A 26,491-nucleotide genomic window follows, 5' to 3' on the forward strand; every position below is an offset into this window, starting at 1 on the left:
TGATACATTAACACTCCTTGCATTAACAACACATTCTGGTATTGCATTCCATTCACTGACAATTCTCCATGTAAAAAATCTACTCACACACCCCCTCTTTGCCACACTTTTACATAAATTCAAGTTGTGGTATAAGAAATTTGAAAACCTGTTTGCAATAGCTCCATGCAAAAATGCCGTTAATGCAATTTCAAAGTGTGACAAAATGATATATCCTAACATCTATAACTTATTAAAAATATTTGCAACGCTTCCAGTAATAACATGCATCAGTGAAAGGTCATTTTCTAACTTACGCCTTTTAAAAACCTATTTAAGATCTACCATGACAAAATCACAATTGAATGGACTTGCTTTGCTATATATATATATACACACAGAGAGAGATCAATGTAACCACGACTGAAATAATTCAAGAGCTTTGTAAAAAGAAAAGAAAACTGGATTTTATTCTTTAAATAAATTTTTATAATCACCTAATGAATTTTATTTAACGAATTGTATTGAATGAATGAAATTTAACGAATTTTTGTTGAAAGGATAAAAATATTTTTAATGCAAATTCATTGTATTAAAAATATTTTTATCCGTTTAACTCAGCCCCCCCCCCCCCAAGATTAAATCCTGGGTGCACCACTGAGTGCTGCTATGATAAGAAGTACTCTAACAAGTAAGGTAACAAGCAAGGACAAGGAAGTGGTTGTGCCACTGTATAAAGCACTGGTCAAACTACATTTGGGCTATTGCACTCAGATTTGGTCATCCAGTTTTCATTGTGATGTGTAAACATTGGAAAGGGTCCAGAGGTGAGTGACTAAGACAATGTCAGGACTTTGGAATGCTGGCCATGGAAAGAAATTGAAGAAATGTGGATTGCAGAGTTTGGTTGATAGGAGGAAACATTGTAATATGATAGAGACATTTAAGTTAGTGACAGCATCTTACTGGATTAATCCAGAGGGGATTATAAAAAGAGTAGAAGGTGAGAAGGGAAGAACCAGAATCCATCCCTGGAAGTTATGTAAAAGTGTGATGAAGAGAGGTGTGTGAGGAGTTGATTTTTTACATGGAGAATTGTCAGTGAATGGAATCCATTACCAGAATGTGTTGCTAGTGCAAGGAGTGTTAAGGATTTTAAGATTCAATATGATAAATATGTTATCAGTTGAATGAACCTCCCACGATGAGTCTGCAGACTCCGTGGAGGGCGCAATAATAATAATAATATCATGATTATTATGAGCCACAGTATCAAAGATTATGAGAAGATATGGATATGGAGGCATTGTCGCCAATTGGTTCCCCAAGGTTCAATCATATTTTCCGTCTGCAACATCACTATCACAGTTGAAACAAATTTTGCAGGAAGAATAGTCCTGAATTCCATCATCTTATGTACGTGACTTGTATCATCTATTCCATGGTGAATTCATGGTGTTCTAACAGCCCAAGGTGGACCTACAGCATATTAATAAAAAATTCTCAAAAAAATTTGTAGCTGTTTCCATTATTTTGATCACTTTGTATATCCCTATATATAGGTTTGTGAAGACCTTTGACAATATATTAGCAATGGGAAGACAGCTGTGTAAATATCAACAAGTTGTGTATGGGGGGGAAGTATCCCAGAAAAGGAAAGTGATTAGTAGTGTGATATAAGGTTCTTTTTTGGGGGGGAGATGTTGTTTAACTGAAATGTTAAGGATAATGGGTAATGGTAAAGTTCAATAAGAAATGCAGCTCCATACAAATAATGCAAAGTTGGGGATAATTATGCATGGGAAATAGTCAATGGATATCTGGAGGAAGCAATATTACACTGTATAGTGTGATTGTTTGAGGAGGATTGTTTGAGTAAGGCAATATCAGAGTGCATACCTAGGGTCAGGAGGATAAACAGAGTAGTTATTAAGTGGATGAGTAGCAATATAAAGCAGGAGCTGAAAAAGACAAAAAGAAAGCATTGTGGAAGGAATATAACATAAAGGTGATCACAACATGCTCATGAGCAAGAAGGGTAACTAGTATGGTAAGAAAGGCTAAATTAGATTTTGAGAAAAAATGAGTAAAGTAGGCCAAAGTAAATCCAAAAGAGTTTTTTTTTTTTTGGTACATAGTAAGTAAGAGAAAGAATAATCATGGAAAGATTACTTTACTCAATTCTGATGGTAGGAAAGTGACAGAAGCAAAAGAAAGAGTTCAGTTACTAAGTGATCACTTTGCAAGAGTATGTCATCCAGGTGGTGACTTTGCAGTTACTGATGTAACAGACACTGATGTGAGAAGTGAGTAACTGAACTCTTTCTTTTGCTTCTGTCAGAAGTCAGGTCTGTGGTCTGTGGCATCCCTTATCTGCTCCACCAAAGACCAACCACTTCTCCTAGACCTACCTGGGGTATACCAGATCCCTTGCAGCTGTAAACTGTCCTACTTTGGCCAAACAGGCAGGACAGCAAATATCAGGATTTCAGAACACAAAGACTACATCTGGTTTCACCAGTACAGCCACTCTAGGCTTGCAGACCATGCTCTGGATACCCGCCACAGAATACGTTGGAAGAAAGCCACGTTAATACACTGCAGCAAGTAGTTTAAATATGAAAGATTGTTCAGAGAATTAGCCTCAGCTCTAAAAAAACTTTCCAAACCTCAGCAAATTTGGGTGCATGAGACTGCCTCAAATTTGGGATGCTTGCATCATAAGAACATCAGCCCAACAGCCAAGACAACCCAATATAGCCTGCTGGGGGGCACCATTAGGACTCTAGGAACCATTAGGATGGCACTAATTTCTCTCTTCTGCCTCATTTGCTTTTTGCAGTGCCTGCATGCACGTGTCATAGTTGTATGTTCCTATGAAGAAGGCAATGTGACATTGCCGAAGAGGAGGTATTTATTAAAGTTTCTTTTAATTAATATTCCAGTATGCGTTACAAATTCCTTAAATAATTTAATAGTCATGTGTTACCAATGTATAAGCCTTTCTACAAGAATATACTTCAGGAAATTGATGAAGCCAGAGATTTGAAGGTAGTAGACAGAGAATTGAGGTTTAGAGGGCATATTGCTAAAGTATTAAGGGTAGCTCACAGGATTACTTTGTTATTGAAGAACACACTAACAAACAGAGATAAAGGAGTTATCATTCCTCTTTATAAAGTCTTAATATGACCACATCTGGATTACTGTGCTCAGGTGAGATCACTTGGGTTTCTTGGGGATAAGGAAGTGGTGGAGAGGATTCAGAGGTGAGTGGTCTGTAAAATGCTCCCTTAAAATAGATTGAGGGTTTGTGGATTGCAAAAATTGGTTGATAGGTGAAAAACAGGGGGGGAGGGGGAGTGATAAAAACATTTAAGTTAAAGGATTTTATAGGACTGATGTAAGGGAAATGCTTGAACACTTGGCTAGAGGGGGAAGAACAAGGAGAACGTTTGATGAGAGAATGTTTTGGAAAACATCTAGAGAAGAGCCACTTAAGTAATATCACATCTCTGGAATGTTAGCTAAGGGAGAAATTTGGGAAATGCCATCTGCAGAGCTGGGTGGATAGGAAGAAAACATGTGATGATATAGAAAAATATAAGTTAGCAAGGATTATATCAGCTCAATGTAGAAGAGATTATTGATAAGGGAAGGATGAAAGGTCATTACTGGAAAAAACAAGTTCAATAACTTTTTTATTACAAAGACAAAATTTTCAGTCATACTGTATGACCACTGTCAATGTAACAAAATGGTTTAAAAGAACATTATTTTAGTATGTTTTTTTTTTTTTTTGTTTTTCATTATTATTTTAAACTATTCAGTTACACTAATAATTGTTATGAGATATCGCTAAATATTCTGTATCTGTAATAAAATATATTATTATATGGGCACCTCCATGAACTCCAAAGACTCATTGCAGGAGACCCAATCTATCATACCTCTCCTTGAATCCATTAACAGACAAAGCACTCACATCTCTAGCAACCCTTTCCAGTCCTCCTACCCCTACTAACCACACCTTTATTCAACTTCCAGGGATGACCCTTGTTATGGTCCCTCCAGCCAAGTGCTGAAACATTTCCCCTGCATCAATCCTATAAAACCATTTAAGCAACTTATGTTTCTATAATATCCCCTCTTTATCTCCTATCAACCAACTTCTGCAATCCACACATGTCCTCAATCTGTCCTCATAGGGAACATTCCACAGACCACTTACCATGTTGGTTGCTCACCTCTGAATCTTCTCCACTGCTTCTTCATCCCCAAGAAACCCAGGAGACTAGGCCTTAGCACAGTAATCCAGATGTGAACATATCAAGGCATTATAAAGAGGAAAAATGACTTCCTTATCTCTACAAGTTAATGTTCTTCAATCTTATGGACTACCTTTGCAACATGTCCTCCTATCTTTAACTCTTTGTCTACCACAACCCTTAAATCTCTAGCTTCATATATTTCCTGGAGTACACACACACACACACACACACACACACACACACACACACACACACACACCATATATATGCTGATTTTTCTTCTGTTATTATTATTTTCATCATAATGTTTTCCATTTATATTTTTGCTTGTCACTCAATTTCTGGAAGGTTTATAAGAAGGGTGTGAAGTAAAGGAATCAGAAGTAAATTGTTCCTGGAGAGTGGTAGATGAGTAAAAAGATGCTAAAGTGAATGGAAACAGTGAATGAGTTTAAGGAGTATTACTGTCATCACAATATCTGCTCCAACTAAAACTATCAGGTTTGTGATTATCCTGAATTATAGCATAAATTTGTCAGGCCACACTAAGGTTATGTGGCCTGACAAATTTATGATATAAGAAGAGTATATACACAAAACATACATAATTATGTAGGTACATATATATATATATATATATATATATATATATATTATAAAGAGGAAAAATGACTATATATATATATATATATATATATGTAATAAATTTTTTAACTTGGGAATATTGTATATTAGGATAACCAAGTTATTTTATAAACTTGGTTATTTTAACTCCTAATCCCAAGTATGCAAACAATTAAGTTTGCACCTGAAACAAAGTTCAAGTCTAAACATGGTACGACACCAGGGCAACTCATTGTAAAGGTTGGAAAATACTAAGAATAGTGATCAGAGCTTTACCCACCTTTACAATGAGTTGCCCTGGTGTTGTACCATCTTTAGACTTGAACTTTGTTTCAGGCGCAAACTTAATTGTTTGCATACTTGGGATTAGGAGTTAAAATAACCAAGTTTATAAAATAACTTGGTTATCCTAATATACATACATATATAAATACATACATACATATATATATACATACATACATACATACATATATATATACATACATACATACATACATATATATATACATACATACATACATTTGTTGTTTTAAGGATACTTGCGACATAAGACTGAATGATATAATCACGTAATCACAAGAAAGATATTTATTTAACCAAATATTTCGGTCTGGAAATAGCAGACCATCGTCGGTGGTATTACAAGAACAGTTTAAAAAATATACAAGCTAGAATACTAACAATAGATCGTTGAAATTAGAACATGCCGCGTGATGTTATATCACTAAGTATGAAACGAAATATTTTGAAGTAGAAACATGATTGAATTTGCTATTTAAAAAAAAAAAAAAAAAAAAAAAAAAAAAAAAAAAAAAAAAATTAATGAGTAATCTTGATTAGGCTTTCCCAGATTTTTGATATAGATATGCAGTCATTACGATTCAGGTTGGGATGATGGAGCAAGGCCTCCACGCTTTCCTTGAACAGACGTTCGAACCTATAACGCGATCTATGTAAGAGGCGCGTTTTGGACCAAAGGATGCTGTGGTCAGTTTCAATCCCGTGTTGAGCCAAACCAGACTTTTCAGGTTTATTGTGAAGAATGGATGATTGATGTTCTTGGATTCTTTTTTCAAGAGAACGTCCAGTCTGTCCAAAGTAAGAGAGATCACAGTTGCAAGGAATTTGATAAACTCCAGGAAGAGATAAAGTTGAGCGTTTGTCTTTAGGAGAAGGAAAATGAGAAGACAATTTGTTAATAGGAGAATACGTAGCTGTTAAATCATATTTCTTCAAAATTCTTGCGATAGGTTCTGAAATACCGGAGATATAAGGAATAGGTACTCGACGTATTGAATCTTTGTTGTTTTGTGGAGGATTATAAGATGTAAGAAGACGTTGAATACTTTTTTCAGAAAAGCCATTGAGTTTCATGTGTTGCTGGATAGTAGAAAGTTCTTTCTGTAGATAATCAAAAGTAGAACAATTAGTTTTGGCTCTTTTGATGAGACATTTTATAATTCCTGTTTTATGACATGGATGATGGGCTGATTCTTTCAGAATATAACGACCTGTGAATGTTGGTTTCCTGTATACTGTAGTTGTAAGAATATTTGAAGATGATCGGATGAGGAGAACGTCTAAAAAAGATAACTGGTTGTTTTCTTCTAATTCCATAGTAAACTTTATTTTGCTCCATCATCCCAACCTGAATCGTAATGACTGCATATCTATATCAAAAATCTGGGAAAGCCTAATCAAGATTACTCATTAATTTTTTTTTTTTTTTTTTTTTTTTTTTTTTTTTTTTTAAATAGCAAATTCAATCATGTTTCTACTTCAAAATATTTCGTTTCATACTTAGTGATATAACATCACGCGGCATGTTCTAATTTCAACGATCTATTGTTAGTATTCTAGCTTGTATATTTTTTAAACTGTTCTTGTAATACCACCGACGATGGTCTGCTATTTCCAGACCGAAATATTTGGTTAAATAAATATCTTTCTTGTGATTACGTGATTATATCATACATACATACATACATATATATATACATACATACATACATATATACATACATACATACATACATACATATACAGGGTGTTCGGGATAAATTTGACAGTTTCGTAAGGAAAAAGAAAATCTTCTTTGTATCTATTAAATTTAATGAATTGACAAAAAAACATTACAGGCAGAGTTAATTACAATACTATCAACAAGATTTACTCAAAATAACCACCATTAGCATCGATCACAGCTTCAATTCTGCTTCGGAACCTCGAACAAGCTGATGCTACAGTCTCCCTGGGAAGGGCCGCAAAAACTGTTTTAATTTTATCCATTAACTGGGCTTTTGTATTACTGGAAGTGCGATTGGTGTCTTTTTCAACTGCGCCCCATACAAAATAATCCATGGGGTTAAGGTCTGGGGAGTTTGGAGGCCAAACATTTGGACTGGTGAAGTCGTAGAAATTTTCAGACAACCATTTTTGACTTTTCCCAGAGGTGTGGCAAGGGGCCGAATCCTGCTGCCATACATACGGCCTACCATTGGCTACCCTTGTTATCCAGGGCTTGACTACAGTTAGCAACTCCACGAACAAAGCCCGAATTCCAATGCCAGGGTTCTTCAACACCTGTTCCTGCAGATTTGCGAGGAATTCTGCTGTACGAACGCAATCAGATCGTCTGCTAGGGATCTTTCTTCTTGCTACATCCTCGTAGTCACCATTGCAAGTCTCTAGTTCATGCCTGATTGTTTTTACTGTATTCAGGGAGCATTGGGCAGCAGTCGTAATATCCTTATTTTGATGGCGGGCACGAATCATCATGATACAAGTTATTCTCTTCCATGATTCAGGTGGGTTCCAGCTATCCATCCTTTCTGACATCTTGTATATGAATGAAGAAGGGTCCAAACTTTTAAATGAAGAGAAGTGTGTGTTAATACATGTAACTTACGGAAAAATATAATTAATTATAAATATGTCAAATTTATCCCGAACACCCTGTATATATACATATATATATTATGAATATTTCAAATATTTTATATGAAGTTCTACATTACTTGGCCTGTTTCTTCTTCAAGCTGGGAAAACAAATTTATGCTATAATAATGGAGTCTTTTCATGTTAATTCCTGGATGATACAGAGCTGCTAATCCTGCCTGCAAAATCAACCCACAAAAAAATAAGTTTTAAATAAAGGTTGAACTTAAGAGTATTGATTCAAAATTAAAATAATCAACAATAATTAAAAGTTATGTGCACATTGCAGTAAATCATAATATGCCAAAATTTAATCATTAGACCAATTAATAACAGCTAACATATAATTAGCATATGAGATTGTTCCTATCTCCAATTCATTTCTAAACTTCAGAGTAGTAAGAAACAATACTGCACCATAAACAATATTACAAAATGGCAACTTTTTACAAGCAGTTGCTGTTTAATAATATCAATAACACACAAGATGAAAAAGTGCTGAGTTTAAATAAATAAATAAATAAAAATAAGAAAGAAAAATACGAACTATTGTAAGTCAAAAGGAATTATTTTATTACATCAACAGCTGAAAAATTATTATAGAATATGACTATGATAAATAGGAATCACCTCACAGAATTCTGATAGGGAATCCTCCAGATGGTCTGAAAAGACTGGTGCTATGCTAAATGATAAATATCACCTTAAAGGTGACAAATAGTCTGCACGGTTAGCCTAGTGGCTGTGCGCTTCGCAACCATATGCCTGGGTAAGGAGTGGCCTAGGTTCGATTCCCGTCGGTGATGTGAGGAGCTGAAGGATCTTCCTCAGCCATAGCCAAGTTAGCTGGTCTTGGGCGTGGACAGTAGGGTTTTTTTTCCCCAGTTTATCCTGAGGTTTTTCATCCTGCAAAACAGGCAAACCGGCCTTGAGAACTCAACACTACAGCACATAGGATACACCGGGGCATAGGGTTGACCACCTTATCCTTTGAATGGCTTGAGGTCCGATGATTAATAAAACCCTCAACACCGCAAGGTAAAAGAGGATATAAAGAAGATGAGATGAGATGAGAGGTGATAAATACAAAGTTATGTATTTTGAGTTGAAAATATTTCAAATGACATATTATATTGATGAGATTTGTAATAACTGGCAAGCTCCAAAAAGCCACCAAGTTATAAAATACAAAATAAATAAATAAAATAAAATAAATAAACAATTTGTGATAAAAAAAAAAGACATTAGAAGGATCTTAAATAACTTGGACATCAAAGTCTTCCAGTCTCAATGGCATCTTACAAACAGTAATCAACAGCTGTGCTCCAGAGCTGACTTCACAAATACCATCTCTACAGTCTTCTGTACTCAGCTGGCACTTAACCCAATACATGGAACGTGGAGACAAACATATATCCAGCCTATTCCAAGTAACGGAAATAAATGTCAGCCATCAAACTACTGACTGATTACCATCACCTCAGTCCTCTCCAGAATAATGAAGAAAGTCATCAGCAGCCAGCTTCTGCTGTACTGTATTTAAAAGCCTACCAGTTAATCAATGACCATCCATCAGTATGTACTCTGCCACTCTATATCCATGGATGATCTCTTAGCTTATATAACCCACCACCACTGGAAAGATGCTGTGGAAAGGTTTGGAGAAACATGTGCTTTTATTATTATTAACATCTGACCTCCACAGAGTCAGACCTCATCATGGGAGGTACACACTACTGTGCACAATATTATTATATTAAAAAATATATTATTACATCACACCTCCAGGGAGTCCAAAGACTCATCGAGGGAGGGCATCTACTCTACAACTCCTCGTCTCACTACTCCACCAACCTTCATCATCTACCACCAATGCCATTTATCGCTGACTACCACCACTAGTACTTTCACAGACAATCACAAACATCCATGCCCAAGGCGGGGATTCGAACCCGCAGCCTTTTGGCTGGAGAGCGGATACGCTGACCACTCGGCCAACCAGGCCGGCAATGCTCATCAAACCGTGCCTTAAAATGATTCAATGTGTGTCTACATTCATGACACACTCTTTATAGTTTCCAGCAATGGCCTCTTGTTCTACCCCCCTTCTCATTCTATGCAAAACCTCTTCGATAACAACCCCTGACTAGCTTACATGTCTCAATCATATCCCTCTCTTCCTCCTATTCACAAGGTTTTGCAATTTACATTCTCTCAATCTGTCCTTTGGAAAGGGTTATGTTTGGAAAGATATCCTTGTCACCATGAAAACCCAGTGACCTGATCTGTGCACAATATTCCATATGAGGCTTGATCAAGAATCTTATACAATGGCATCATAACTGCTTTATTTCTGCATGTCAGGGTCCTCTGCATTATTATTATTCAATGTGATGCCTTCGCAACTTGTGCAACGTAATCCCTGAATTTCAGGTCCTTGTCCATAACCACTCCCAGATCTCTCCTTCCTCTAACTCCTTTAAAGTTTCCTAACCCGAGTGTATACTTTGCATTCCATCATTGCTTACTAAATTTCAAAATGTTACACTTTGCAACATTGAACTGACTGTTCCACTTACCTGCATTCATGCAATATATTCAAGTCCTCCTGCAAAGCCATAACATCTGCTTGCCTCTGTACTGCTCTCCCCAATTTTGCATCGTCTGCAAACAGCCTCCTACCACTAGTTAAACCCATCCCATTATCATTAATATACAAATTGAATAACAATGGTCCCAAAACTGACCCTTGTAGTACACCACTAGTGACCTTCCTCTTACGGGATACCATACCATACCCCCATATACAACTTTCTGATACCTATCTGACAGCCAGTCACTGATCCAACTCAGAAGTCTGTTATCCAATCCCATCTGTTTCAATTCATTTAGTAATTTGTCATGTCCTATCAAAAGCTTTTGCAAAATCCAAATTCAGTTTATTCTTGGCATTTCCAGAACAAAGAATTACTCTACAGAATTACTCAAGAGTAACTAACATAAACAGCATCTGATGGAATGGACTCATAGTACAAGAACATTGAATCAGGTTATAGCATATGAAAATTTGTCTATGAGTTGATGCCTTGGCATGAAAAACTGCATTTAGTAGAATCAGCAGTATGTGGGAAGTAGTCCAAGGATGTTTAAAAGAAGTACTATACAAAAAAAAAAAAAAAAAAAAAAACATAATAATAATAAATACATAAAAAATAAAAATACTGTGGGTCTGATATTGTAAAAAGATTGATAATAAAGCTCTGGAGCAATATAAAGACTTAGTCAGGAGAGTGAAGGCCATGTAGAAGAAGAATAAGTTAGATTACAAAATTAGACAGATGAGCCAAAAGAAATCAAAGAGAATTTTATCACCATGTAGTAAGTAAAAGGAAAAATACCACTGAAGAAGAAGAATAAGCTTAGTGAATATGGACAACAGCAGGAAAGTGACAGGTGCACTAGAAATAGCCAAGTTGTTAAGAGACCACTTCAGTAAGGTCTTAATTTTGGCAGAATTCACTTCATGTAGAGGGGTAAAATAATGAAAACAACAGAAGCAGATGATCTATAAGGTTTTAAATTTGTTACAAGACATGATTCAAACAGCAATCAGGCCAGATGGAATATCATCAAGAGTGCTGAAGGAATGGGCAAGAGAGTTAGCAATGGCCCTGAGCTATTTGTTCATCTTGAGTCTCAATATATGATTCCTAACAAGCGGAAGGAGAGCAAGATAATTCCAATATACAAGAATGGAGTTAAAACTGATGCAGCAAATTAAAGCCAAATCAGAATATCAGATGTAATCATCAAGGTTTTGTAAAGACTGATTAGGAATCGCATCGAGATTTGAATGTACATGCTCTTTGCACCACTGAAGACAACACTGCATGTTGGTTCGGGTAATGTGGGGCTTGCATATTGTGGCCCTACCATGGAAACCCATGTTGTGAGCCCTCAGTTCTGAATGTTTTTGTGCATATTCATATTCCAGTCGATGCCTAGAACTCTGCATTCAATGTGTCAGCTGATGAATGGCGGTTTTTACATATTATCCTTCATAGCACTCTACGGTCACATTCGGTGAGTGTGGTGGGTCACACACTGCGGGTAGCACTTGACTCCCTGTGCTTCTCTCTCACTATGATATTACTAATTGTTGAACTGGTATGGCCCAATTTTCCAACAATTTGCTGAACAGATAGGCTTGCAACATGGCAATCTATTACAATGCCTCTTTCAAAATCCATCAGTTCCATTCTTGCAGCCATTTCACACAAACACAGTTGCATTGACTTGGGAACATCATATTCCTCCAATTTACACAGGGTTACAAACATGTAACTTATTACATGGCACTATGCACCTTGCCCAGGAGGATACCCATTGATTTCTTTCCAAGCAGCATATATGCTCTCAGTTTAGTATTTTTAAATAAATTTACAAGGGTGGTCTGAAAAGTTCTAGGAAATTCTGGTTCCTAGCTTCCAAAAACATGACAATCATTCCCCATCCTCTCTATTCTGAACTTCCCCCCCCTGCGATTTTTTCCAGTTCTCTAAGAAAATTCCAGCTGAAAAGGCATCATTTTGACACAATTTAGGACATCCAGGCAGAATCGCAGATGGTGCTCAACACAGTCACACTTGAGGACTTCCAGGGATGCATGAAATCATGACAAAACTGCTAGGATTGCTGTATACAAGTCCAAGGGGACTACTTCAAAGGAGACAGTGGAAACTAGAAGTTAAGGTAAGCAATTTTTTTCATGGTCCAATTTCCAAAACATTTGGGCAGCACCTTATAGTGACCCCAGGACAGATACTCCTGCATCTTTTGGGATATCACTCATCATACACAACCCTCCTATACCTATCTAACAACTAATTACCTATCCAACTCACTAGTCTCTTATCCAATTCCATTCATTTCCTTTTTCTTTTTTTTTTCTTTTTTTGTTTCCACTTTTTATATTCTTCAGTCTATACTAACATACAACTAAATATCTCAATATCTGTTTATATCTAAATATCTGCATATTAATAATAATAATTATATGCATAATAATAAGGACAATAATAATATTATGTTAAAACTACCATAATGAATATGATTTTAATTGCAACATTAGACAGAAAATGCAACTTACAGCATGCCAAGTAGAGCCTGCAGTTAATTCTGATTTTTCAAGTAATAACACATCATTCATTCCTAGTTTAGCTAAATGATATGCAATACTGACACCTATTGCACCTCCCCCAATTATCACGACTTCTGCTTTATCCTTTACAAGTTTTGTGGAAAAGTCATTTGCATTTAATCTGCAAGAAAAATAAATGATCTCGGTAACACTTTAATTATAAATTATCTCATGATTATATTGTCATTTTACATAGTGATAAGTTCTATGGAATGCTCCGTACGAGGACAGACTGAACATTTAAGATTACAAAGACTAGTTGAGCTGACAGATGAAAAAGAAGGATATGACAGAAACATAATAATAAATTTAGTTTAATCCTTTATTCAAGTGCAAGCATACAAAGTTCAAGTCTGAAGTATCTTCAGGATTGAGGCAACTTGTGGTAAAGGTAGATCAAGCTCTCATCACTCCTTGTCTTAGTATCTTGCATAATGCAAAGCACATCTCCTTGGGGACATGTATAATACTATGCATTAAGGGAAGGGCCACTACCTTGACCGGTTTCAACCTTTATTGAATGTTCAAGTACAGGTCAAACTCCAAAAACTCAGTGTTGTTCCCCTCAGTAACAGGCTCACCCTGCCACTGAGAAGAACTCTCAGAACCGGTTGGCTCTACCCCGTGGCAGGCTCACCCCACTACTGAGCAGAGCCACTCATTTGCTCATATCTCATCCGAGGGGGTAACAGCAACAACCGTGCCTCAGTTAATTAACTGAGGCTCGGCTGTTGCTGTCACCCAGGTCCTGGGTGGGGGGAGTAATGAATGGCAATGCTGTAGCCCGTAAAGCTTCCAGGCTTCCAACCGGTTTCGACCTTTATTGAGGTCTCGTCAGCGGGAGCCAGATCCAGAGGTGGTGATACCAAGGTGGAAGCAACTGAGCAATTGTCATATTTACCTATACGAGTTGTCAAAAGGTGTCCCGCCTTATTACTAAATTACTCTGGACTTAGGGTCTGGCTCCCACTGACGAGACCTCACTAAAGGTCGAAACCAGTCTGGGTAGTGGCCCCTCTTAATGCATAGCATTATACATGTCTGCAAGGAGATGTGCTTTGCATTATGGGAGATACTAAGACAAGGGGTGATGAGAGCTTGGTCCACCTTTACGACGAGTTGCCTCAGTCCTGAAGATACTTCAGGCGCAAACTTTGTTTACTTACACTTGGATAAAGGATTAAACTAAATTTATTATAGTCTAACCATGTGGGAAAAAACTTCCAAAGACAGAAACATAAGTTATTAAAGGGGTTTTAAAGAAGAAATTCTTTTGCAAAAACATCCCTTAAAATTTCAATTTATTCCCAGTAAGCCCATGCCAAAAAGCAATCCTCAGAGATATAACAGATTTTTGATATAATTTTTTATTTTATCTTAGGTCCACCAATCTGAAGATGGTTAGCTGGAGTAGCAATGCTACTTTACTATAGAATAGTGATCATAAAATCAAGACGGTTTCCCATTAACTTCCTTGCCCAACAGTAAGTATTTTACATCTGTAGATGTGTGTTCATGAGAATGATTTGTCTGTTTCGAGGCATGAAAAACATAAGTTTCCAGGAAGAAAAAACCTTCCACCACTTCCATATGAGACTCGCTAACTCACCTTTGATTGAAAAGCCCTAATAAAGGTTCTTCATGTCAAGAGGGATTTGAAACTGGGACTTTCTGACCTATCTATCAAAAACTAAAGAGGTGCAACAATAAATTTTGTACCCAGATAAAAATGATGATGATTATGATCCCATCCAAAGCCTGGTGCTCAAGACAAAATATTAATTATGAACCCCTGCCAAATTTTTGAACTCAGGTTGTAATTATGATGCACCTTCAAAGGAGGAATGCTGCTTACTTAGAAATTATTTCTTAAAAAAATACACTATACGAAAACAACATAAAATTTTATTTTTTTCTTTACTATTTTTTTTATATGTTGCACTCCCTGCCTTTAGTGTGCCCTGCTAACATTCGCTACCCCCCCCCCCTTGCAATTACAGTACTACCCTTGCCAAACAAGCTTTACACTACAGATTAACTAACAAAAAAATGTTTAATGAAGTTCAAACCTACTACTTAAAAAAGTGTTTCCTAGCCCTATGTAGTCACATATCAGGATATCCTGGGAAGGAGATGGGGAAATAGAGTGGGGGTGACACATGGAAATACTATTCCCAAGAGAGAGAGAGAGAATTTTTTAACTTAAGCATAATTTTTTTTATGTCTCCTGCTGGGAGAACAGCTCTATGACAACATACAATAAGAAGCTTAACAACTTAGAATAGAGAAATTTCACTTGCCCATAGAAAGCAAATATTTAAAAAATATCACTATTATCATTTCAGTTGTTTTGAAAATAAAAGCAGTCCAATTATTATTATCATTACATGACAGCTCATCTCCATGGAATCCCAGAAATCATCAAAATAGGTACTCTGCTACATAATCCACCCTACAAATGTAATTTTGTCTGTTAATGGTGTGTGCTCTGGCTGATTTGGGGAAGAAAAAAAACTAGAAATTTTAGCAGAAAAAACCCTGCTACTGCCATTTGAGACCATTTATCTCACCTTCAATATTAAAACATCATATAACGTTTCATCCAGTGGCTGCCGGTGAAATTTTAAGTGGGGGTGCTGCCTATACAAAATAATTTATTTTTTTTTTTAAATAAAAAAAGTTGGTTACTAATTAAGAAAAAATTATTTTTTTTTTTATTATTTTGTATAGGCAGCATCCCCATTTAAAATTTCACCAGCCGCCACTGGTTTCATCATATCATTATGAGAATTAAAGATTACCAACAATACGCAAGAAAAACAACACATTATTCTTCGCTTTCCACAGAGCATAATGAATATTAATGTAACATGATTATATAAAAACTTCAAATTTATTGAGTAGCAATGCTACTTTGAAATAAAATGAAACAAACAAAAGAATTTACAAAAGAACCAATGAACCTTCTAGCAAGAAAGATGTCATACACACACACACACACACACACACATTATAGCATCAAATCATTTTGCCACTAAAACCAGCATTATAATGTGGCAAAAAATCTTTTATCAAATAGTCATGAAACCAAGACTGGTTTAATTACTGTAGTGCAGTATACATACAACCAGATAACATGAGGGTTATCATGTTATCTGGTTGTGTATATATATATATTTGGTACTGGAGGGTGTGGTAATGTAACCTTTGGTCTAAAGGTTAAATAATCCAAACATTTTCAATCTAGTTCAGGTCCCAAATAATGATATGAGTTGAAACTGTTCATCGAATTATCCTTGTTTTTGCAAATCAATGTCTGTGACAAATTTGCATTATTCAATGAACTCCATGGAGTGGCATGGAATAATCCAACAGGTGTTCATCATATCCATTTTTGCTTCTGGCACCTGTTTTTGTTAAAAAAAGGTGTTTTTAGTTACCATGCTATCTTAGATTGGCTCCTCATGCATATTCTTGAGTATTAATAATATCCAGTTCTTTTCTTTAGTTTTCATTTTTAATATGACCTTTGTGGTGCAGTCTTTAGTATCCAGTCTTTGATCAACAAGTTTAGTTCTGACTCTCAGATTCATAAATTAAACTTAGATTGAACACTCACTTGTACCTAACTTGATCATTTGACTGATTTCTCTCTGTGCTCCATATTATGCAGCTGGTTACGTAGTTGGATGGGATCAATCGTTCAATGCTGTTGGCACGCTCTCCCTCGATGAGTCTTAGACTCCCTGGAGGTGTCACATAATAATAATAATAATAATAAGTGTGTCAAAAGTTATATAGCATTTATGATGTGTAAACCCACTGCAGATTTACTAGAGAGATTCCCAACAGGAGCAATTGACTTGAAAGAGGGGCTGATATATGATAAAGGATCATATGGAAGCAACAGGCAAATTATAATATAGAACAATAATAAATATAAAATATACAATTTAAAAATACAACTACAAAGAACACTTTTCTCAGGCCTTGTCTTTTGGAATCTAGATTCAATAATATTAATAATTTATTGAGAAAAACAAAGAGCAAGCTGAACATATTAAAATGCAGGGATCTAAGGATAAAACTGATTACATTTATTATATTATTTCACAGGAATCTCCATGGAGTCCAAAGATTCATTGCAGGCAACACCACCATCCACATGATATCTATTATACCTCTCCCTGAATATGACTGACAAAGTACTCACAACAGACTCTGCTGACCCATTCTACTCATTCACCACTCTCTAAATGAAAATTTGCATCCTTACATCCTTGTTAACAATACCCAATTTCCAGGGATAACCCCTTGTTCTGCATCCCTCTATCCAAGTGCTGAAATATATACTCTGAACAAATCCTATAAAACCATTTTAGCAACTTATATTTCTATCATCAAAGGCACAGGCACACTATGACATGGGGAAATTACCATGGGCACAGGTGTCGGAAGAACACCAATGATATGATATTTTAAGCTATGAATTTGCCAAGGGTGCCAATAACCTAGCAACGCCCCTATTCGGAAACCCACAAACCCTCAATCCACTCACTATTCCACAGACCACTTCCTCGTTTCCAAGAAACGCCAGCCTGGTTGGCCGAGTGGTTAGCGTACCACTCTCCAACCAACAGGGCATGGGTTCATATCCCACTGCGGACATGTATGTTTGTCCTACCTTGTGTACTGCTATAACCTTTTTTGATGTGGCAGAGTATGATGACCTTTGCTGTCCTTGTGCCATTAAAACCATAAATCATCATCACTGTTCCAAAAAACCCAAGTAACCAAACCTGAGTACAATGAACAAGCCTCTCTCATATTCTCATACCCCTTCTTTTTTCTTCTTCCAAATTTTTTTTTTTTTTTTTTTGTCTATCAAAATTTTGCAACCCACAAAACTTTATAGGTTTGTGGGTTGCAAAATAAAGATTCCTATCGTCATGAAGTGAATCGAACTCGGGTTTATTTTCCGATTAAACGGCTCATGATCCTTCTTTCTTCTAGCTGTGTTACAGAGGATTTTTGATAAGATCCTTCGGTAAAATCCTATGATTTTATGAGTATGACGGTAGATTACCTATAAATCAAATAACATTATTAAACCATAATAATTGCTATTACGAGCGGTTTGTTACTTAGTTATATAACTATTTTTAATAAATAAATGCATAAATACTGACAATATTTCTTTTAATTGATCTATTAAAGTTAAAATGTGTGCATTTTGGATGGGGGAAATACTTTTATTATTGACCCCATGGAGATCAAATATTAATAATAATAATTTCCATGGAGCCCAAAAAATCATCGCGGGAGTCCCTGCAACATTATATACAATATATCTTTAATGCTTCCCACAATGCACCTAAAATCTCACTACAGGAAGCACAAACGAACACAATATTATTCGCAACATTATTCACGTAATACCTATCACACATCTTTCCTTAAACTGATTCACCGATAACCACACTAACACCCTTGCTCAGGATCGTCGCCAGATTAGATCACTCCCTGAGGCAAACAATTAAATATCACCCCTGATGGATAAGACAAAAATACAGTATAAAAAAATCTCCAATTGCTATTTTGTTTTTTATTACAAGAGAAACATTAATGCAAAATGATTACATGATAATTTGATTCTTTAACGATACTTGTGACATAATGATTAGAAATGTATACACGTTTATTATTATTATTATTATTATTATTATTCCTGATACCTCCAAGGAGTCCGAAGACTCATTGTGGGAGGACACCTACAATTGTCTCTGTACCTAACCTCTACTACGAATCATCTCCATCAACGCCATCTGCCGCCCACCTCCAACACCACCACAACTAGTAATTTTTGTCTGTAAATTGCGTGTGTTCTGAAGGGCCGATTTGTATGTATGCGGGATGAAAAACCCGAGTTTCTGGGAGAAAAAACCCTGTTACCTCCGTATGATGTAGGCTAACTCACCTTCGATTGAAATCGACCAGATAAAGATTCCTCCCGTCGCGTCGAGAATCGAACTTAGGCCTATTCCAATCGAAGGGCGCAATGTACCGTCGTTCTTCCAATTGCGCTACGGAGGCGCTCAAGTTTACACAAGAATAATGTTTAATTTGCCAAATATGATAATGATAATTAAATGATAATACATGATAATATTAATTAAATGTTTGCTCTACGGGGATATCGCACAATAAACTGTTTATAAGCTCTTATAAATTTAAATTATAAGCTATGTCCGCCTCTATCGATATAGTTGCTATACCAACCAATCTTTCTTAGATCATTGCTGTTCGCCAATAATTTTTAATCAATTTAAGCTTGGAAAAATTTCTTTCCGCACTTGCTATGCTAGAGTAGGACGGCAACTACCGCAATATGGCTGAACGAGCGCCCTTATTAAGCTGCGCCGTGAGGCAGGCTGCCTCTAAGCTACACCCTGTCGATGGTACTACCCTTGCTAACTGTAATTTACAGTTATTAAGATACAAAATTTCATTACATTCCAATCCAGCCAGCGAGGAATTATTATTATCAGTTCGAATCGTCCTGATAGTAAAAATTAACGATGATGTGATTTCATTTTAGCTGCAAGCAGCTAAAATGAAACCACATTGTCGTTCTATATACATACTAATTATAGTGACCACTGTCCCCGAAACAAGTCCAGGCCTATTTTTGACCCAGATTTGTTATTTTAATTCGCCTTGGGATTATACTCGCCAGTAGAAGCCTATTACAGCAGTCAAAGCAATTTTTTTATTTTTTTTTAATCTTGTCAGCATTCACCGGCAACAAATCCTGGTATGTTGCAAAATAGTACAATACATGTTGGAGGGGGGAGGGGGGAGATCACCTTAACCAAAATCGCAATTATTAAATTCTATCCAATCAGAGGGAAGCCGAATAACTGCAACACAACTTCCAAATGATTCTAATAGTGTTAAGCATTTGATGTAATCACATTTGTTCATTATAATTATATTATATATAAACATTTCCAATAAGTTCATAAATACAGAGGCATTTAGAGGCTTAAATAAGAAGTGAACTGCAATGTTGAGTGTGTATTTGAATACTAATTTAATTTTTGGCACTTCATTATTTCCACCTTCGTCCTCCCTCTTCTACATGGAGGCTACCTGGCTACATAAACATCTTCAAAGTCTAATTTTGCTTCAAATAATAATAATAATAATAATAATATGCATATGTTTCTGCTTTCCAAAGCAATTATTAAGCAGCATATACTATATGTTATTCACTTTCCATCTATTTTAACACACACCAGTTGTCCTCACATGGAAACAACTATCTTGACTTCCTGATTTATTTGTAATAGCAAAGTTCGATTATTGCTAAAGTAAGGGTTCCGACCACTAATGCTTGCATTCCGATCAGCAGTGAATATCAAATTCCACTTCAAGGTCAATGTCACGCAATCTAAAAATGCTGTTTAGTTAAAGAGCTAAGCATCCCAAAGTTCAGATTTATGCATAGAAAAAATCTAAGATAAACAAGAAGAAGGAAATCCATGTATGTTTGATAAACCTGATTAAGCTCTTCACTTGGCACTGTCCTTCTTATGTGTCTAATTTATTATTTCCCGGTTCTTCATTTATATTAAACATTAAATAAATTTATCTACGGAAAATTTTTGCTAATATTAATATTAATTATATATCTACCTGAGATTTTGGTTCTTGTTTTTATAGATTCTGAGAACACAAATGACTCAATCAGATTCTATAAAATCAAAAGAGGATAGTAGGAAAATGGAGATTATTATACTTTCATACTCTATGAAATGCCCATCGTAAACTTCGCAACATCATAAATATCATAAAATGTGCGTTTACTAAGTTATAAAAGTAAAATAAATAAATATTTGAATTCACTAATGCCTTTTATTCCCAAGGGAGTCAGCGTAGCTCATTTCATTCTAACTTTTTGAACATTGATCTACAACCAGTCCGGCCATCATTAATAGAGAGTTCAAGCTATCAATGAAACGAGGCTTTCAGGAAAGAGATTACAGCAGATAAACACTACCAACTCGTGTCTTAAATCCTAACAAGTATACTGCACTTCTAATGCAGAGTGAATTTTACGTACGGTCAATTGTTTTGAGCTGCGGATTAAAAAATCAGAGTTTCCGAGAGGAAGAATATACTATTTGCCTGTAAAGATCGATTAACTTCATAACCGCAAAAGAAAGGTCTTGAAAAAACTCCTCTAATCAGCGACTATAATCGAATTTATAATGATCTTTCTTTGGACAGTCTAGCACTATTGAGACAAAGGCCACGTTCACGTAGCTACGCGACACCTTGTTGTATACAAACATTTTATTGATAAATGAAATGTATCATATATTAAAGAAATTTCATTGATTTTATGATTAACGAAATAATCAAAACCAGATTTAAAATCTATTAAAATTTAGATGTGTAGATAGTGTATATGTATGTATGCATGCAATGACTATTGCTAAGTATATATATGCCGGTCTGGTTGGCCGAGTGGTTAGCGTATCCGCTCTCTAGCCAAATGGCTGCGAGGTCGAATCCCGCCTTGCGCATGGATGTTGTGATTGTCTGTGAAAATACCAGTGGCAGTGGTTAGATGATGATAGTAGTTGCGGTTCGTTGTAGTTGGTGGAGATGGAGAGCTCTAGAACAGGTCCCTCCCTTGCTCGATGAGTCTTTGGACTCCCTGGTGGTATCACATAATAATAATAATATAAAATACTGTATTAGATATAAATCTGTGTGAAAGAGTGGAAAAGATGCTTTGTACAGTTGAATAGGAACCTCTTTTTTAAAAGCTGGGATACTATCAAAATATGAAAAATGTAGAGTAATAATACATGAAATCGACCTGCTTAGTAGCCCAAGCAGATACTATACAAGCTTTACAACAAGCAGGCTATGGAATCCATTTTAATTGAGAAGATGGACATTTGTGAATGTTTCAGTAGTAACTGATAATTGCCCAGTGTGTAACCTCCCCCCCCCCCCAATTATTGAAAGGCTGAAGTAGCTAGAAAAATTTCCATGTTTAATCCCTAAAGTAAGGTTTCCGAATTATATAATCTTTACCCCATCCAGATAATAATATATAGTATAATATATATATATATATATATATATAATATATATAATAATTTATGAATAAAAGAAAAGAAAAGAAAATGGACTTTTCTTTTCTTTTTTATTTATACAAAAATAGATGAAGCAAAGATGAAACTGCCTAATGGAGTCACTTGCAAAGTCACTAGTTTGCACTTTTGTAAGTGCAGCTAGTCTGCAGGCCCACATGAAAACAATGTTTGTTAGGATATTTCATACTTTTTTACGACCATTTTATATATGTTTATACAAAGAGTAAAGTAATATTATCAGCATTATGAGATTATAACCACTGTTGAACAGCAAAAGCATAAAAAGAAAGGGTCTGCCCTCTAGAAAATTAAATTCATCCAGTGAATAATGAAAATTTTTCTAGTCAATAATGTCGAGCATATCCACTTTTTCAGACATATATAGTCTATTATCTTCGTGAAGGACTTTAATCGGAAAAAATGCTTCCATGATGTTTTTATTTACATGCATGTGAAATCACACAACATTGGCTGGTCAGCTAAAATACATACACTTTCAATTTGCCCGTATATCTCTTCAAGAATAAAGCCATTAATATCTCTGATTTACAGTTTTCCTGATGAAATTATTGTAGCGAACTAGAAACTGACTAAAATCCATTACTGAAGATTTCCAAAACTTTCTCAAATTCGTGGCGATCTAGGCTGTTATTGCCCAATTAAAGCCTTGATTAAGATTAGGTCTTGATGTATTTTAGAGGAAAACCCATACCAGACAAACAACATGGGTCGTATCTCGAAAAGTTTCAATTATTCTTTATCTTTGAAGTGTTTTTACTAGTATGGTTAATGGATAAGATATCGTAATCGCTCATCACAGATTGTGGGGTTGAATATCGCTGTAGTACGATGACCTTAAGCCGATTACTCCCAAGCAGGTCCTAAAGCAAGCTACATTATGACATGGATGTTGGCGAAAGTTTTTAGGTGGAGGATGCTTTTCATTACCCAGAGACTACTACCTTGTTCACTGTAGGCCTGAAATGGCTAGAAAAACTTCTACGAGGATTTTGAGATTATTTCACCTTCAGTCACATACACTAATAATAATATGCGATAGGTTTGTAATTCTTCCTAGTTGGATTTACATTAAAAAAAAAAAAAATTGAGACCTAGTACTCAGGTACCAATAAAATGTGACAATAAATACTTCCACCATTTTCGTAAAGAATTAAAATTGTGCAACACTTTTGATTAATCGCTTATCAATAGACGTAAAAATTCATTCAAAGCTGCAGTTGGAACCATTCTTTTACTTTTTCATTATTTCTCCGAAGGGTGGACAGTACCAAGCAATTATTGTAGGTTCATGGAACTGAGTAGTTTCGATAGGTCAAATACCATTTACTTTAAAAGAAATGACAATTCTAATACTAACAAATCTGTCTTGCCTCATACTTGTTTGATACAATATTTCTCTCGTTATCTCTGCCGATACCTGCTCTACCAATTTTACAACGCATTGTATTAGTTTGTTAAATAGCGACTCTGCTGTCCCAAATTTTCAGACTCTTACATTCGAATACCACTGTCGTGTTAGCGGTATTGAATGCGTTCAGGTGATAGATGGTGTACACTAGCTACAAATAATTGTCCAGACACTTGAGCAATTTACAGTTGATACCAGTAGGCGAAACCTAACATCGGGTATGTCCACCTTTGGCTTTGATTACCTCCTGCACCCTTTGAGGGAGACAAATTCCACATGATGTCTGCCGCACCAATGTGTGGCAGACATCGTGTGGAATTCGTCTCCATTCCTCCATCAAGGCAGCATGGAGTTCAGCTACCCGTCGAGGTAGCTGAATTCTGTTGCTCTGAACCTCAATTCGACGCTCCAATTCGTCCACAGGTGTTCGATGGGGTTGTGGTCATTACTCTGCACAAGCATGGTAATCTTTACCACTCATCTCTTCATACCATTTCATAACAGCTGCAGCTTTGTAGCATAGGGCATTGTCGTCTTGATAGTATCACGGGTCCGTTCCATAAAAATTCCACAGTTTGGACAGCACCTGATTATCCAGAATATCAAGGTACTGAGCTGCCTTCATGGAACCAATGACAACTTCATGACAACAACAACCAGTGGTCCCACTCCATTACTCCACCACCAAACGTTACAGTGGATAAAACAGTGTTAACAAGCATTCACCAGGCTGCCTCCACACCCACATCCTACCATCAGACTGGAAACAGGTGAACCTTGATTTATCACTCTAGAGTGTCGTTTTCCACTGGTCTCATCACGGATGGTCCGTACTGATTGTAGCCGGCTTTTGCGTATCCCTGTCAGTTATTTTCTGCGATTCCCCTGGGTGTTTTCCTGCGCTAGCGATGCCAGAACATCTCCATTTGTTGATCACATCGCCATCCGTTGATTTTTGATGCTCCAGTTGAGTAGCAATGGCACGTATGGACATACCACCAATGTGACAGCACATGATTACACCTCTTTCGATGTCATTAATTTCACGTCTTGTTGCCATACCACCTGTGTTCAACTGATACGGTGAAATACCACTTCCTACTATATATACATGGTTTTTATGTTATTAACAAACCTGGAATGTTCCATAACTTGAAATAACTGGGGTGTCTGCATAAAACAAAGAGCTAAGTTTGACATTCCAATTCTAATATCTGGCATAATGCTGCTTTCTTTCATAATCTGATCCATATAGATGATGAATAAGACTGGAGATAATGTGCATTCTGTCTTACCTCTGATTTTACATCAAACGATCTTCTTGTATTTTCTTCAATTCTAACTGCTGACTGACAACTTAAATACAGAGCAATATATGGCTCTGTATAATTTTCAATTCATCCAAGATTACTAATGTTTTGAAAAGGTTTTCTCTGGACTTGATTTTCACGATTACACCTCTTTCAAAGTCATTAATTTCACGTCTTGTTGCCATACCACCTGTGTTCAACTGCTACGATGAAATACTACTTCCTACTATCTTGTCATATGCCTTTTTCAGATCTACAAAACTTAAGTACAAATCCTTGTCATATTCCCACGATTTCGCAACTATTTGTTTTATACTGAAAATCTGATCTTGACAACATCTATTTGGCCTGAACCCAACTTGTTCTTCTTCAAGTTTCTCTTCCAAAATATTTCTCAAACACTTTTCAAGTATGTTTGCCTAAACTTACCTCAAACACGAAGAGAAATTCCTCTATAATTTTCATATTCAACTATATTTCCCTTTTAATAGATGGGAACTACGAGGTTGGTCAGAAAAGTTCTCGGTCTCGACCATAGATGGCAACACTATAGGCAAGATTTTATTTTCTAAGTTGGTACATCTATAAGCATCAATGCGAAATTGCAAGTTATTCTATCAAGTAGTGTTTTATACAGCTGTGTGAAGCAAAAGTGTTGTCTGTATCTCTTGAAATGGATAAAATTGAGTATCGTGCGGTTATAAAATCCTTTGTAAAAAAAGGTTTAACGGCAAAAGAAATTCATTCGAAGTCCAAAAAAGTTCATGGGCACGCTTCTCCTTCGTTTTCAACAATTAAGAAATTGGCTGCCGAGTTTAAACGTCGCCGTACCAGTCTTGAAAATGATCCACGTGAAGGACGTCCATAAAGCGTAACACCACCAGAAATCACTGATCAAGTGCAGGATATGGTATTGGATGACCGCTGAGTCAAAGTGCGTGAAATTGCTGAGACTATAGGCATTTAAAAAGAACGTGTAGGATATATTTTGCATAAAGAATTGCATATTAAAAAGCTTTGCGCAAGATATGTGCTGTGCTTGCTCACAGCAGATCAAAAACACACTAGCATGAAAATCTCTGAGTAGTGCTTGGAGCGTTTTAACAAGATTAAAACTGATTTTGTGCATTGATTTATTACTGTGGGTGAGATTTGGATTCACTATTACACACCAGAATCCAAACAGCAGTCAAAACAATGGACAGAAGCCGGATGTTCAGCGCCAAAGAAGACAAATCGGTTCCATTAGCAGGAAAGGTCATGACATCAGTGCTTTGTGATGATAAAGGTATTTTGTTTATTAATTATCTTGAAAAGGGTAAAACAATAACCTGGGAATATTATTCCGATCTTTTATCCACACTAGATAAAAAAATTCGTGAGAAAAGACACGGTTTGCAGAAGAAAAATTATCTTTCATCAGACAATGCACCTGCCCAAAAACGTGTTTTGCCAATGGGAAAGTTCAGGGATTTGCACTTTGGATTGTTGGAATATCCACCCTATTCCCCAGATTTAGCTCCCTCTGATTCTATCTCTTCCCAAAACTAAAACTCTTCCTCGCT

At 36.1% G+C, this 26,491-nt stretch overlaps 1 protein-coding gene across 2 annotated transcripts in view; it reads right to left on the bottom strand.

Annotated features, from left to right (window-relative positions):
* Positions 1 to 26,491, bottom strand: part of LOC150098229 (dimethylglycine dehydrogenase, mitochondrial-like) — a 260,147-nt gene that overhangs the window by 187,406 nt on the left and 46,250 nt on the right. For both annotated transcript variants that reach the window (XM_090405924.1, XM_090405925.1), the window contains exons 2-3: positions 12,964 to 13,135; positions 7,895 to 7,993 (exon numbers count right to left, since the gene is read on the bottom strand). In XM_090405924.1, coding sequence (XP_090262050.1) covers positions 7,895 to 7,993; positions 12,964 to 13,135 — 271 coding nt within the window. The remainder of the gene's footprint in view (positions 1 to 7,894; positions 7,994 to 12,963; positions 13,136 to 26,491) is intronic.

Source organism: Typopeltis vanoorti, chromosome 16 (genome assembly GCF_054136105.1).
Source record: "Typopeltis vanoorti isolate ZY-2024b chromosome 16, IOZ_Tvanoo_1.0, whole genome shotgun sequence".
NCBI classification, from domain to species: domain Eukaryota; kingdom Metazoa; phylum Arthropoda; class Arachnida; order Uropygi; family Thelyphonidae; genus Typopeltis; species Typopeltis vanoorti.